The following is a 15088-nucleotide window of genomic DNA, read 5'->3' on the forward strand; positions in this document are numbered from 1 at the left end:
TGAAGTTTGAGCTCTTAACCATCCAGACCCTGAAACTGAGAGAAAATGAGATGGAGTGTATATTATTGGACACTGACCATGGTTAATTTTATTTTTAAAGTTTCATGCTTATAGGAGTCAAATTCATTTACCTGATAATTTTACTTCTAAGATCCATCTTATGCCCTATTAATGTTGAACAACAAAGTTTTGCTGTAGGTAGATGTCAAAATTGGTATAATTTTTGAAAGCTAATCTGGCAGTATGCACATATAGACTTAAATGTAAATACTTTTGACCAATCAATTGCTCTTCTAGAATAACAGCCCATAGAAAAAACAGATTTCTATAAAGATATATGTGAGAGAGTATTCATTATAACATTGTTTCTAGGGAAAAAAAGTAGAAATAACAAATATTAATGATAGGTCAAACAATATAGGGTTTCTTACCTAATACTATAAAATAGTTAAAAATGTTTAAAGTTCCATATGCTTTAAATGAGAAACTGTCTAAAGTATGTTGTTTAGTAGAAAAGACAATGTGACAGAGGCACCTCATCATCCCCCAACATGTCTTCTCCACCTTTCACATAAATGGAGTTTAATTTGAGCATACAGCCAGCTGTTCTGCCAGCAACCACATTTCCCAGCTTCCCTTGCTGCTAGGTATGAACACGTGACTGTCTTATCACCCTTGCAGTGGGAGCTGAAGGGGTATGTGCAACTCCCATGCTAAGAAAAGAAGCCTGGACTTCCATTCTCTCTCCCTCCCCGACATGGGAACCCAGATTTGCCCTTGTATCAAGTCTAACCTCTCAGGGCATGGCAAAATGACAACAGGGAAGGAGTGAGGGTCCCCAAATGATCATATGGAGCATGGCCTGATGCTAACCTGATCAGCTCACCTTGGAGTTGTTACCTGAGAGTGAAACAATCTTCTCTTTCCTATACGTTATTGTATTTGGGGCCTCTATGTCACAGCAACTTAGATGTTATCTCAATTAATGCAGGAAAGTTGCAGAGTAAAAGAGATACTGATATAGAGAATTTGGTAGTACATAGAAGAGAAATATGCTATGATGAAATGAGTTTCATTATAGCACCACAAGGGTTTATTTCTATGGAAAATTATTTTTATATATGGAAAATATTTAATACATTAAATATAATACATGATTTTTTCAGGAGATAGCCATAGCACATTTAATAAAATTCAACATATTTTGAAACCTGAAAAATATTTCCTTAAATAAAAAGTAAAAATAATTCTGTATTTAATATTTTAAATTACCTATTATATATTTTAGTTTATAATATAAAATAAAAATTGAAATTGTACCTCTAGTAACAAGATACAACATGATGCTTGAGGAAAAAAATGATGCTTGAGGAAAAAAATATAAAAAACAACTCAGTTTAAAAGAGAAACAAGGCAAATGCTCTCCTTATCACCATTATTAGGGAATGTTGCCAAAGTAATAAAATATATACAGATACACACTGAGAAATACACTTACACACAAGCATACAACTAAGACAAATGGCAAATTGAATAAAATAAAAATAACAGGTTTGATTGCGAGTTTGAAAAAGAAAGGTGTTCTGCAAAATGATCAAGAGCCTTTTAAGTTAGACATATCCGGGTTCCAGTTCTGGCTTCAGCAATTAATAACCATGTGTCTTTAACTTCCTCAAGCCTCAATTTCCTTATTTGTAAAATGAGTATAGTCAAGCCACCTCCCAAGATTGTTGTGAGCATTAAGAGAAGTATCATCAAGTTCTCAACACAATATCTGGCATGTAGTAATCACTCTAGTAATAATAATCACACTGATAAATCACTGCAGTAATCACTCTAACATTTGTTAACAAATTTATTATGCAAGAAACATGTATGACACCAAGCAGCATTCACTTACTCCACAAATTATCAGCTAGAAAATCTAATACAAAAAGAGTCTTAAACAAAAATATAAGCTACAAAGAATGTGCCCCAGTAAGAGATATGGAAGATGTATACAAAGAATCTTAAGTCTTTTAGAGGAGAAAGAAGGAAATATGTAAATTAACAGAGAGACAAACTGTGTGCCTGAACGAGAACTAAATGTTTGCAAAGTAAGTACTTTCAAGGTCTATAAACTGCAAAGCAAACAAAACTTGGACAGTTCTTCCAAATTCAATGTGTAGGCTTACAGCAATCACAATGTTATATAAAATGGTATAAATTTCAAATGGGAATGGAGGCCCACAGAGGCTGAGGAACACGTTTAAGGAATCTGTTAATTGGTGTCTGGACTAGGACATGAGCGCAAATCTCCTGACTTGTTGTCCAGTTGCTCTGTTATTTTGCACTGAATCTCTTTATCTAGAATATCAATGAATAGCCTGAAAAAGAAGAGTAATGAGGAAGAACTAACCCCATTGCACACTAAAACATATTATAAGGCAGCAGTAATTAAAATGGTGTGGTATTGTTCCAAATAAAACAAAATCAGGAGCCCAGAACTAGTTTTTGGCATATACATAAAAAAGAATGTAACATATGACTAAGCCACAAGAGAAATATAAACACTATTAAAATATTATTGAGGTAACAGGATCTTAAATCTTAAAATACATATATATTAAAATAAATTTCAGAGTTATTAGCAAAATAAATATAAATAAACTATAAACTAGTAAAAAATAGACCTGTTACTACAACTGGGGAGAAGTAGTATTTGTGTAATGATTGAAATAATAGAAAACTTCTCAAAGGAAAAGATAGGCAAACATGATTATATAAAATCTTTACAATTCCTCTAAAACAACACAAAACTTATTAAAAAGCAAAAAAAAAAATTGAATAAAACTATATTAAAATACAGCCTCGCAAAAGAAATAAAGCCAATTAAGGACTAATATCTATAATATATCGTTTATATACATTACCAACAAAAAAACAAATCAATGAAAAACCCCAGACCCAAACGGATACACAGGCAAAGAAGTGAGAAGTTAACTCATCCAATAAGAAAATAAAGTGAATATTTTAACATTTTAAGTTTGAGCTTCCTAGTAAATTAATTGAAATAATGAAATTTCACACTAATAATAATAATAAAGTTATAACAATAATTATTGCTTATTCTTACTATATTCTGAATAATAAGGAGCAAATGCAAACACCAGTGCTGGTAATGCCTAAGAGAAAGATGTCCATTCAGTCTCTGTCAGTAGCATTAGTCATTGTAAGTGGGAAATGCAAATGTATCTACTCTCTAATCTTGTGAATCTTGTGACTCTCAAGTCTGAACATTTATCTCAAGGGAATAATTTAAAGGAAGAAAGTAAAAAAACAGTCTATAATTGTTTATCCTAGTATTGTTAATCATAGTTCAAAGAACAATAGATATGTCAATACAAAAGGAATTATGTACCCATTAAATAACTGAGAAGTTACTGAGTATAAAATAAGAAAAAAGAAGCCATATCTATTCATCAAATCAACTGAAAACATTATAAATATGGGCAAATATTACAAAGAAGAAAAATTGTTAGTTTTTCAGAATGTATGAGGTTGTGCGTGAAATTTTAAAGTAAATTTTTTCTAGTGTTTTAAACAATTTTTTTCTAGTGCTTTAGTAAATTTAAAATTATAAGTAGAGAAGTATACACTGCATTTTCAAAAGATTCCTCTAAAGGTAGTTAATTTATTTAAAACATTTAACCCTTGGGAAAAAATACTGTTAAAAATTTTACTTCTGGGAACCTTCTTGTTAATGCTGAATAAATAGTAGGTTTAAGTTACTGTAGCTCAGACCAGGGGCTTCCACCATTGTTAGTGACATCCTGGACACATTTACACAAGAATCCATAAACAGAGGGAGGGCTCTTATTCTCAGACTGGCCACCAGCAACTTGGAGCGGGGCAAGGATTTTCAAATGGTGCTGTGAGGCCTGGGTCCCTGGAGGTACGCTGGGGCCACAGTCTCAGAAGATACAGGATCTAAGCGCGCCTATCCCCTTCCACCAGAGCAGCCCCGCTTGTGTCTCCCCTCCAACTGGCCTCCTACAGATTAGCTTGTCTGAAATGTTGTGCAGCTAAAAAAAAGTTTTAAAACTATCCGTGGGATGGCCAAACCATGAGATTTGGAGTCAGGAGATCCTTGGGCCTCAGTTTCCTCAACTACAAGAGCAAGAATCCCTGCCTCGTAACTGACTGTGAAGATTACACAAAATCAGAGGTGCAAAATAGTTTATGCTGTGGAAAATGCTATGGGCAATTTATTTATTGAGATTGGATTAAAAGGAGTATGTGACATGGAAGAACCTTGAAGATGTTTTGCTAAGTGAAATGAGCTCGACACAAAAGGATGGATACTGTATGGTTTCATTTCTAGAGAGATCTAGAAGAGTCAAATACATAGAGACAAAAAGTAGAAGGTGACCCCAGGGGCTGGGAGGGAGGGAATAAGGAGTTAGTTATTGTTTTAATAAGTATGGTGTTGCAGTTTGGGATGACGAAAAAGTTCTAGAAATGGATAGTGGTGATGGTTACACAATATAAATGTACTTACTGCCACCGAAGTGTACATTTAAAAATGGTGAAAATGGCAAGGTGAATGTTGTATATATTTACTGCAATAAAAAATAGTCCCCCACGCCCTCTAAAAAAGTGAGTAGTACATAGAATAAAATACAAAAAAAGTCAAGAAAGGAGAAAGACCGCAGGGCTGGTGGAACTAACCCACTGCTTTAAGGAACAGGTACCACATGATTCAGAGAGGAGGGCCACAGCCCAGCAGGAGGGAGATGCCGCAGGGGCAGAGGCGGAGAGGCGAGGGTGAGCGGCCACAGGGAAGAGGCTCTGGGAAGACGGAAGAGCCGGGAGCCTGGCCTGTTGGAAACACATTCCTCTCCACTCGCCCATACCTCTTTGCCCACCTCATGGCACTATGGTTACAGTTATGGATTATTTTCATGTACCTATCTTAACAGTCCTGCCACATATTTTTTTAAATGTTTCCTTTGAAACATTTTTAAAAAATGCCAACATTTCAGATGATGGCACTGGAGTACAGGGACTCTGTACTCCAGAGTGAGACCCTGGGGTACAGTGTCATGATCACAGTTCACTGCAGCCTTTACCTCTCAGGCTCAAGTGATCCTCCCACCGCAGCCTCCTGAGTAGCTGGGACTACAGGTGTGTGTTGCCATGCCAGCCTAATTTTTGTATTTTTTTATACAGTCGGGGCTTCACCAAGCTGCCCAGGCTGGTCTTGAAGTCCTCAGCTCAAGCAAGCCACCTGCCTCCCAAAATTCTGTGATTACAGGCTCGCCCAGCCCCCTGCCACATGTCATACAATTTCATTCATTCATTCAGTAAATACCTATGCAGGCCCTAGCAGTGCCAGGCATCATTGTAAGCAGCAGACACACACACGCTCGCTCTTGCCCTTGGGGGCTTCTCCTCTAGGAAGATAATAGCTGACACCTAGATAACACCTGTCATGTACCAGACACTGTTTTAGGTACTTTACAAATATCAGCTGCTTTAATCTTCATAATCACCTAAGAAGGCAAGAACTGTTCTTAGTCCAGTTTTACATGCAGCAGGGATCAAGCCCAAGGAGGTGGAGTAGCTTGCCCAGGTCACGTGGCTGAGTGGTGGCAGGGCTTACAGTTCCAACTGGCTGTGGGACACACACATGCTGGAGAAAGGGGCCGAGGAAGGGTGCTGGGGGCACTGGGAGCAGGGCTGGATCTGCCAGCCAGATCTAGGGGGCTCAGAACCCTACTGAGAACATCAGCAGAGGTGAGTGCAGAGAGGGAGGCAGGGCGGGGGCTGAAGCCTCATTTTCAGAAGATGGTTCTGGCAGGAGGTGGGTGGGGAACCGGAGGCTCGGAAGAAGGGGCCTGCAGCCTACTGGCAGGCAGGGCTGGGGTATGGACTTTGTGGTGACACCAGATTAGGAGCAAGAGATGGCCGTGATGCCTCGAGAAGAGGAATTTCTCGATTTGGGCAGCTTCCTGGGTGTACAAGGAAAAGGAAGTGCCAAAAGTTCAGTCCTGGGGCACCCTCTCAGGCCCACTAGATAGATGCCAGCAAGGCTTAGGGAGGGCTGGTAGTGTCCAGTGAGGCCTGGGGGGTGGTTGGAAGGAGGCAGGTTTGGAGGTGCTGAGGGGGCAGGAGACACAATCGGATTCATTCATTCACCTGCAAATATTTCCCGAGGAAGGCACAGGAAGTCTTGTGTTCACACATTTACCTTCCTGATCTGGCAGACACAAATCCAGCCCTGGCTGAGGGAGCATCTGCCCCGACCCCACTTACCTTTTTCCTGCTCGGCTGCTTCACTAAGGTCTGGAAGCTTGAGGCCCACTAAGTTCTGATTTCTCATCAGGATGTGCTCCTTAGTGGTAAAAGAGAGAGACAACATTTCAGATGATGGCACTGGGCTGGGCTGTTCTCTGGACTCTGTCTATGGTTCTGTGACCATAGACAGGGTTCTGTCTATGGTTCTGTCTTAGGTCGGAAAGCAGGGGCAGCCTGGCAGGTGGGTGGGCAGGCATGGCATGGTGAGGGCTGAGAGCACCAGGAAACAGTTCCTCTTCCAGTCTGTGAAGGTGCCTGAAATTCCACTGTCAGAACCACATTCCACGGGTCAGGAATTACCCTTGGCATGGTCTCCTTTGCAAACAAGTTTGTGGGCTTCAGCGTAAATGAACGGCTTGGCCTCACTGTGGCTGAGGTTTGTAGAGGACACACAGGAGCAGAACCGAGGGCTCTGGGACAGGAGGGTCCCTGGGTGTGCATGGTGCTGCTCCTGGAAACAGCTCTGGTGATCTCATAGCTGGCTGGACCTTCCTGCCCTGTCATTCTGGGCAGTGAGTGCTCACTTCCAGGAGCTGCGATTTCTCTGCACACTCAGGTCCTCAATGGCCTTTTATGGCACCTCTTGAGTTTTTTAACTCTCCAGAAAAGTGAGGCCTGAGAATTGCTGCTTTGGGGCCTCGGCTGGCAGAGCCCGGGGAAAGATGAGATGCTGACCACAGGTATGTGGCCCAAGTGGGCTCACACCTGCTCTTAGCCAATTCGCACCAGAACAAGGCCCTGAGTGGAAGCACCTGGCAGAGCTCTTAGCCCTTGTGACTTACGGATCTCCAGTCTCCTGTGTAGTAGAGGGCACTTGAGTGGTTTGTACCCCACACCACCCCCTCCCTGAGACAGGGTAAAAGGAAGGGGCCAGCAGAGGGTGCTCATGATCCAAGTGGAAGTCATGGTCAAAGGCCTTTTACCCATTTGCTTAGCAAGCCAGAGGCCCACAGCCCATCAGCATCAGCATACTAGAGTTGGGTAGGGGCTGGGCGCTCAGCTGCCAGGGTACTAGTAGTGACATGGGGCCTCCAGGTTCCCTGTAACTTCTCTGGGTGAGCAAAACCTGTGGGAGTGTAGGGATGCCCCTGGTCACATCCCGCATAGGGTGGCAGCCCCATGAGTGACCACTGTGTCTGGTTTGATGGCCAACAGCAGCTGGGGGGACACCATGGACACTGGAAGAAACCATGGCAGGAGCAGCCGTCACACTTGCAGATGGACTTAAAGCCTCTATTATCAGGCGTCAGGAAGGACAGCTTGGGGGCATCACAAAGGAAAACACTATTTCATCCTTGCTAGCTAGTCCTAGGCACGACTGGGCACTCCACCAAGGGTTCTTGTTTATGAGCCACTGACTCCGGGTGGCAGAGGAAAACAGCCCAGGACTGAGGGGCCCACATATCCCTGGACACATCCACCTTCCCCTGAGGTGTGGCTTTGTGGCAACTAGATTGCAGACTGAACTCTGTCTGGTAACTGGCATAAAAAGCACCTAAAACTGGTGTTTAGGAAAAAGATGCCACGTAAGTGGGCCTGACTTCTTGGTGCAAAAATGTGCACCCCCACAAGGCCCAAGTCCAGGCTGGAGCTGGCCTAGCCAGGGGCCCAGACTCAGCCCAGAGGTCTTCAGCCCAAGAGGTACCTGGAGTGGACACTCTGCCCAGCTGCCCCCAGGAACCCACCTCTCGGAGCTTGGTCAGTTTCTGCATCCTCACGGGCTGCACTTGTATCTGAAAGTCTTTGAGTCCAGGGGCCTTGGCCAGCTTGCCGCCGGCTTTGCCTGCAAAACGCTTTTCTTCCTCTGCCAGTGGCAGCTTGGCAAGCACTTTCTGCAGCCGGGGGCCAGGTTCTTCAGGGCCACTGTCCCAGGAGACCCCTCGCAGCAGGGGGGGCCGGGACACAGTGGGTGGGAGCTCAGTTTTGGAGCCAGCCTTGGGCCCCATCAGCTCTCCAGCAGGGCCTCTCCCCTGGGGGTCTGGGGGAGCTACTCCTCCCGCATCCTGGGTTGGACTTCTCGGCAGAGGGCTGTCCTCCCAGGCCGTCTTCGAGAGCTGCTTCCCCAGCTCGCTCTCCACAGGGCCAGGCTGAGGGCTATTCAGGGCCATTTTCCCACAGCTGTTAGTGACCGGAGCTAGGCCTTTGGGCGTGGTCTCAGGGTACTGGAGGGGATCAAAGTTTTCCTTTTGTTCTATTGCAATCTCTTTGGGCTTCTCAACTGGAGGAGGATGAGGAGCCAGCCTGCCCTGAGACACTTTCCTCTGGTCATTCTGCTTCCTGTCAGCTAGCCCTTTGGGGACATTCTGAAAAAGACAAGGTAGAGATGGAACCCTGGGGGCAGGTTGAGGGGAAATAGGTGGGGCCCCTTCTGCTGTGGAACCTCTGCCTCCACACACCTTGCCAAGGGGCCCATTTGTATACGTGTGTATGGGGTATGTGTGGACCACGTGGAAGGGGAGGGCTTCTGCCTGAGGTTTGTAAAACAGAGAGGAAAATGGGACCTGCAATTCAAAACCAGCCAAGAGCTTCCCAAGGGATAGGAGCTGAGGAAGCTTGAATAGAAGGCAGCTTTGGCCTTCACTCCGTTGCCCCAGATCTAGCCTTGGCGCTGCTTAGCAAGGCCCTTAACTCTTAGGGACCCAGGTTTGTGAACCCTCTGAAATTATAAGCTAATATGTGTGTGTCTGTGGGTGGAGGGGTATTTTTCTAGGAAGAGTATCTACAGCTTTCAACATTTTCTCAGAGTTCCATGATCCAAAGAAGTTAAGGATCATTGGCTGGGGTGATGCTTGCAAAGGGGATGTCTTCCTGCTCAGAAGCTCTAAGATTCAGCAGTGTTAGTTTACTTTGTTCATTCCCCAAGGGACACCTGGGCTGTGAGCAGCACCTGGGTCTGGGGGTCTGTGTGCTGCCTTGTGTGTGCTGAGACTCTTCCAGAGGACTCTAGCCCAGACTCAGCTCCAGGTGAGACTAAATTCTACTGCTGCCCTTGAAACACTGAGCACGTGGGCCCCTCACTGTGAGTAGGCTGGGGCACTTCTATTGCTCATCAACAAAGATGAGGATTTCCTGGCTTCCCTAGGCAGAATCCCAGGCAGGGGCCGGAGCTGCCCTTTTCACTGTAGCTGACAGGAGCCACAGTCTTACCTGGCCTGAAGATTCCCCCCTTGTCTCCAACCAGCAGCCTGACTAGGGGTCAGCTCTGTGAGCATTGCCTCCATGGAGGTCACCCCCTGAATCCTGTATCCCTACCCCTCCACCTGAGGCCTCTAGTCATTATAGGGCAGGAGAATCTGCTGTTTGCCCAGCCCTGACCCTCCACTCATATATGTGCATGCACACACACTTGACGGCTGTCCAGGGGCCAGCCTAGGCTTCTTGGAGACTCTGCCCCCACACTCAAATCATCCAAAGGGAGCAAAGCTCAAACTCACAGGCTCGCCAGGGTGAGGTGAAGACACGTCGGCCTCATCCCCCTTCTGCTGGAGAAGGTGAACATGAGTCAGTCAGCAATGTTTCCTCTTGAAATACCCCCAAGGAGGCCCCTAGCAGTGGTGTGCATGCCCTCCACCCAGCACCCTCATCTCCAGTGGGTCACGAAGGGCCTCCTGGTGTTCGGCATAAGGGGAGAGACCCATTGGCACAGAAATAGCACAGCAGGTGGGGTCCTGTCACCTGTGGTGGCGGTCCAGGCAGAGGGGACGGCGGGCCACTGCACACATCCAAACCTGGAAGGGTCCAGACACCAGTGAGTGAGTGAGGCCCAGCAGCCCAGACCCTCAGCCTCGCTCTCAGCCACATCCTCCTCCCCAGAGTCTCCTCCCTTCGCAATCTCAGGCCTGGAAGATTTTCTGACTACCTCCCATGTGCCAGGTTCTCGGATGGGCCCTCACTGAATGGTCACAGAGACCACAGGAGGAAACTGAGGCAGAGGGAAATCAAAGTCTCATGGCTGGGAAATGTCAGCACTGGGATTTGAGCCCAGGCTGCCTGACCCCGACCTGAGCGTGCCCCACAGCCCTGATGAGGGCCGGCTGCGCTTTCTGGCATGCTCCCCCTTCCCTTCTTGGCCAGAGGGTGTGGATCTGGGCACAGCCTAATGAAAGGGAAGAAGTCAGACCCCAAAGAGGCCTTTCCGGATAAGCTCTTGAGGACTTCTCTGAGCCTCCCTGAGCAAGAGAGGCTGTCCTAGTCCCCTTTTCCATCCAGCCTTCTTGACCCTGGGCTATATCTGCCTCCCAGCAAGAGCCCAAGACACCAACAAAAAGTCTGCCTCCTCTGGGTGGCCCAGAAAATGCCCCTGGAGAGGGGTCTTGCTGTGGGTGTGAAGGGGCCAAACAGGGATCTCGAAGGGGAAGCCTGCAGGCTGGGAGGCATGATGGTCAGTTCAAGCTGAGCTGCCACCCAGAGCGAGAGGCAGGGCAGGAAGTCCCCGGGCAGCTGCGCCTTACCTGGCGGGGTGGGGACTGTCAGCGAGTTGCTCCGGGAGGATGTAGGAGAAGCGCTAGGGCTGAGGTTGGGGGAAATAGCTGTGGAGACGACACAAATTAGCTGGCACTCGTGAAAGTATAGGACTTCAGCCTGGCAAAGACATCCTTCTAGGTCTTCCCCAACCCTGGGAACTGCGTCTGCCTTGCTGGACTCAGGGCTGATGTTGGACTGCCATATGAGGCTCTCACTACAGCCCAGCCCCTCCCTGCTGCTACTCAAGAGAGGGGGGCCCTCAGGGCATTTGGGGGATCAAGGATAGAGTCACACTCCTCAGCCTGCTCGGCCTGACCTCAAGGCACTGTCCAGAAACTGAGCCCTGGCATGGGTTGGCAGGTACCACTCTAGAGGCTGTTCCTTCTAGACTTCCCAGGGTGGCCGTGACTTCAAAAGCTCTCCTTGTCCTGTTAAGTACACTTACACTTGCCTGACTTTTTGCTCAGGAAGAAAAGTGACTCTAGCAGAGAGGATGCAGGAGGATTTCTGGGCCCAGGAAAACCTTTCCTTTAACCCAGAAATTCCCCAAGATCATCTTCCCTTCCCCAGAGGGCCTAGGATCCTTCCCAGTACCCACAGTTAGAGATCAGGGAAAGGAAGCCCAGGACGGAATCCCAACCTCTGCTAAGAAGAGCAGGTGAGTTAAAGGCCCTATCCTAGAAGGGTTCGGGGCAGCCACCTGTACATCCTGGCCCGCCCTACCTGATGGGGAGTCTCCGGGGCTGCTCCTGGACTTCCTCCCACGGCGGGTCAGGAATCGCTCACTCACCAACTTGGCTTCTTCCAGCAGCGCCAGGTTTTTCTTCTTGTCCTCCTCTGAGATGCTGATGTCTGGCAGCTGGTCATTCACGAGGTCAATAATGTGCCCCGCAGGGTCTGCAGAAGGAGGGTGACCCGGGATGAGAGTCACCGTATCCATGGCTCCAGGCTGAGGCCCTGCCACACCACACCTCATCCTGGGGACACTGCCTACAGTTGACCCAGCCAGCCAAACCTCAGCCCAGTGCCACCAAGAGGGTCACATGGGGACAGATAGTGGCTTCCTCTGCAGGCCTGGCCCCTCTGGCTTATGGCCTATGGTCCTGGGTCACAAATGGTCCTGGAGCCATCTCAGGTTCCCAGAATTTCCCTAAACTCTGTCAGGAAGGGAAGGCCACCCAGGAGCCCCACTTCCGGTGCTGTCTGCGCCCCCAGTACATTCTTGCTTCTGGTCAGTTTCTTTCACAAGCTAGTGGGCTTAAGGGAAACCAAAGATCATCGGCCACAGCCACAATCCCGCGGCCACCTTCCCTCCACTCATATTGTTCACCCCCGTTTTTCTCCAAAACTCTTGGACCTCTTAGGTGGCAGATGTAATTATCCAGGTAAGAGCTAATGAGCACTAGAAAGGCTGAGGCAGGAGAATCACTTGAACCTGGGAGGCGGAGGTTGCAGTGAGCTGTGATTGCACCACTGCACTCCAGCCTGGGCAACAGAGTGAGACTCTGTCCACCCCCACTTTCCCCAAAAAGAGCTAGTGATCAAGAAGGGAGATGAGGAACAGGCTCCAGAGGTTTATAGAGGTTTATAGAGGTCCATGGAATGGGACAATTGCTAATAACCCACTTTGAGTTGCTGGATTCAGTACTGCATGAAATTATAAACCCTGGCCTTCATAAATTTTTTTTCTTTGGTAGTGTGAGTTGGGTTTCTAACATTTGAAAAAGTCACAATTGGTGCACATGGTAGAGTTCCAGTTGCCAGATATGCTTTATGGAGGTTCCTCCTCCTTCACCACGTTTCCTATTCCCCCTGGAATGCCTTTCCTCCCTCGCCTGTCTGTCCAGCTCCCTAAGACACAACTCAAATGCCATCTCCTCTGGAATACCTTCCCAAAACTTGCCCTCCCCAGAGAGACTCAGTCCTCATCTTGCCTTGGCTGGCCTAGCTCTTCTGTGCAAGTCCTTATGATACAATGTCCCAATTGTCTGTTCATTTCTCAGTCTCTTCATAGCCTATGAGCAGCTTGAAGGCAGGGACCAACTCTGTACGAGATCTATGTTCCAACAGCCCAGGGCAAGTCATGAGCCACCATCTGGGGAGGAGCGGATGACCAGGGCAGCTGGACTTACACTCAGCCACCCACTCCAGCCAGGATGAGGGCCTCTCTAGCTAGCAGAGGCTGGAAGTCTGCTCCCTAAGCCCCAGAAATGAGCTTCACTCAGCTGTTCTTTCTTTCTTTGACTTCTGCATCTTCCTCTTCATGCCCTGATCTTGTCTTTTGAGCAAAAGAAATTGAAATTAGATATACTTCTTCTGGACCCAGACACAGAGCAGCTGATCTACCCCACCCTGCTGGGCTTATTGGGAGGGACCACCTTGAAGAGCAGGAGAGAGTAAGGGGTCAAGCCCAGCCACGCTGCCAGACCTCAGTCTTTCTACTCAAATGTGCCTTAGAGTGCCCTGGTCCTTACCCACAGATGTCAGGGAGGCAGTGGAAATCTTCAAGTGTCGGTGAGAAAGCCTCTTGTGGGGACTGTGAACTCTGAAAGACAGAACAGTCATCTTGTTCAGAAAATCAATCCACGACTTGAAAATAGGTGAAAAGATGCTTGTGTATTCTTTCTTTTTTCTTTTTTTTCTTTGTTTTGTTTTTTTGAGACTGAGTTTCACTCTGTTGCCCAGGCTGGAGTGCAGTGGCACAATCTCCACTCACCGTAGCCTCTGCCTCTTGGGATCAAGCGATTCTCCTGCCTCAGCCTCCCGAGTATTTGGGACTACAGATGCGCCCCAGCACACCGGGCTAATTTTTGTATTTTTAGTAGAGATGGGATTTCACCATGTTGGCCAGGCTGGTCTCAAACTCCTGACCTCAGGTGATCCTCCCGCCTCGGCCTCCCAAAGTGCTGGGACTACTTACAGGCATGAGCCACTGTGCCCAGCCAGATGTCTGTATATTCTTTCAAGGTCTTCCTAGAACATCATCTTACAAGCTCCTCAAGGGTTTCTCTGACTGTCAACTTGGGAATGTCTTAGAAATGCAAATTCTCAGGCCCCAACTCAGATCAGAAATTCTGGAGGCGGGCCCAGCCAGCTGTGATTTTACAGCTCTCCAGGTGATTCTGATGTGTGCTAAAGTTTTCCAACCACGGCCCTGAGAGGACATGACTTTGACTTACTATTTCCTACTCATTAGGCCTCAGACTCTGAGCTAACATCTAACTTGTAAAAACCTCATAAAATGTAAATTGTTGTCTGACAGAGATGCAGATGATTTCTGTTTGTGAGAAAAGAAAAAAATATGGTTTCATTGCCTTGTAGAACATTCACCTATTTTATATCTAACTTAGCAGTTTTATTCCAGCACTTTCCTCCCCACTCATGATTTATGTATATCCATGTCTTATATCCTCCTTTGTACCGGCTTTGTCATCAGGGTACTTCTCTTATTAATGAGGTAAGTAAATCTTTGACATATGCTCAGTATATATTTATACGAGAATTCTCCCTTTAACTTTTTGAAAATTGTACTTAGACAATCTCATTCCAGCAAGCCCAGTGCTGTGTGAAACCAAGGCAGAGACACTCCTGTACCTGTGAGCCTATGTCCCTGCCAAGAGGTCACATTCCACAAGCTTTGGCCAGGGGCAGGATTCTACATTCAGATACTCGCACCTTTCATGTTTGGGTGCAAATAGCTGGGCAGTTATTATGGGAAACTCCCCTGCTATGATTTATGTTTTTCTTAAAGGCTAGCACTTTCTATGATGGTGGGTGGGGGTGGGGGGACAAGTCCTTCTGGGGCCCCTGGGCATGAACATTTTAACCTCCACAAGCCCTGCTGGGGGCGGGGGCTGCCAATGGGCTGGACCCCTCCCAGAGCCAAAAGGGCCACATCCAGGAAAGGAAAAATTACTTTAGGAGGAGGGTAATGGAAAAATTCCAAGCTCTTGCTCCTATTTTGAAAAACTGCTTGATTATAGTTTCGTGAATAAAACAATGTAAGAAAGAAGAAAAGATTTATTTTAAAATATAGCTGTCTGATCCTCATGTTCTAGGAAATGTTGCTCGTCACAACGCAAGGATCAGGCACCTGTACCTGTTGGCCAGGTTTTTGTCGGTTTCTCCTTCCGGTGAAGTGGCATCCCCAGTCAGGACAATCGTGGGGGGTGGACTGCAAGATATTCCTGCGGTAGGAGGAGCCTGCTGGTTTAGAACAGAAGCACAGTTAAGCTTGGGCTGGTGGGGGCTTCCAGGGGCTGGAGCCGGAGCATTTATTCTCACA

At 47.0% G+C, this 15088-nt stretch overlaps 1 protein-coding gene across 10 annotated transcripts in view; it reads right to left on the reverse strand.

The window, feature by feature from the left end:
- The window catches only part of MRVI1 (murine retrovirus integration site 1 homolog), a 122408-nt gene that overhangs the window by 46695 nt on the left and 60625 nt on the right, over positions 1-15088 (reverse strand). For 4 of the 10 annotated variants that reach the window (XM_032240729.1, XM_032240732.1, XM_032240735.1 and 1 more), the window contains 8 exons: positions 14903-15009; positions 13278-13348; positions 11527-11700; positions 10791-10868; positions 10015-10067; positions 9774-9821; positions 8025-8642; positions 6298-6376 (listed from right to left, as the gene is read on the reverse strand). In XM_032240729.1, the coding sequence (XP_032096620.1) occupies positions 6298-6376; positions 8025-8642; positions 9774-9821; positions 10015-10067; positions 10791-10868; positions 11527-11700; positions 13278-13348; positions 14903-15009 (1228 nt within the window). Of the gene's footprint in view, positions 1-6297; positions 6377-8024; positions 8643-9773; positions 9822-10014; positions 10068-10790; positions 10869-11526; positions 11701-13277; positions 13349-13982; positions 14081-14902; positions 15010-15088 lie in introns of all 10 variants that reach the window. The other 6 variants (XM_032240731.1, XM_032240737.1, XM_032240730.1 and 3 more) reach the window with 4 other exon arrangements.

The sequence above is a fragment of the Sapajus apella genome, unplaced genomic scaffold, assembly GCF_009761245.1.
Source record: "Sapajus apella isolate SASKATOON/1434 unplaced genomic scaffold, GSC_monkey_1.0 scaffold47, whole genome shotgun sequence".
NCBI lineage: Eukaryota > Metazoa > Chordata > Mammalia > Primates > Cebidae > Sapajus > Sapajus apella.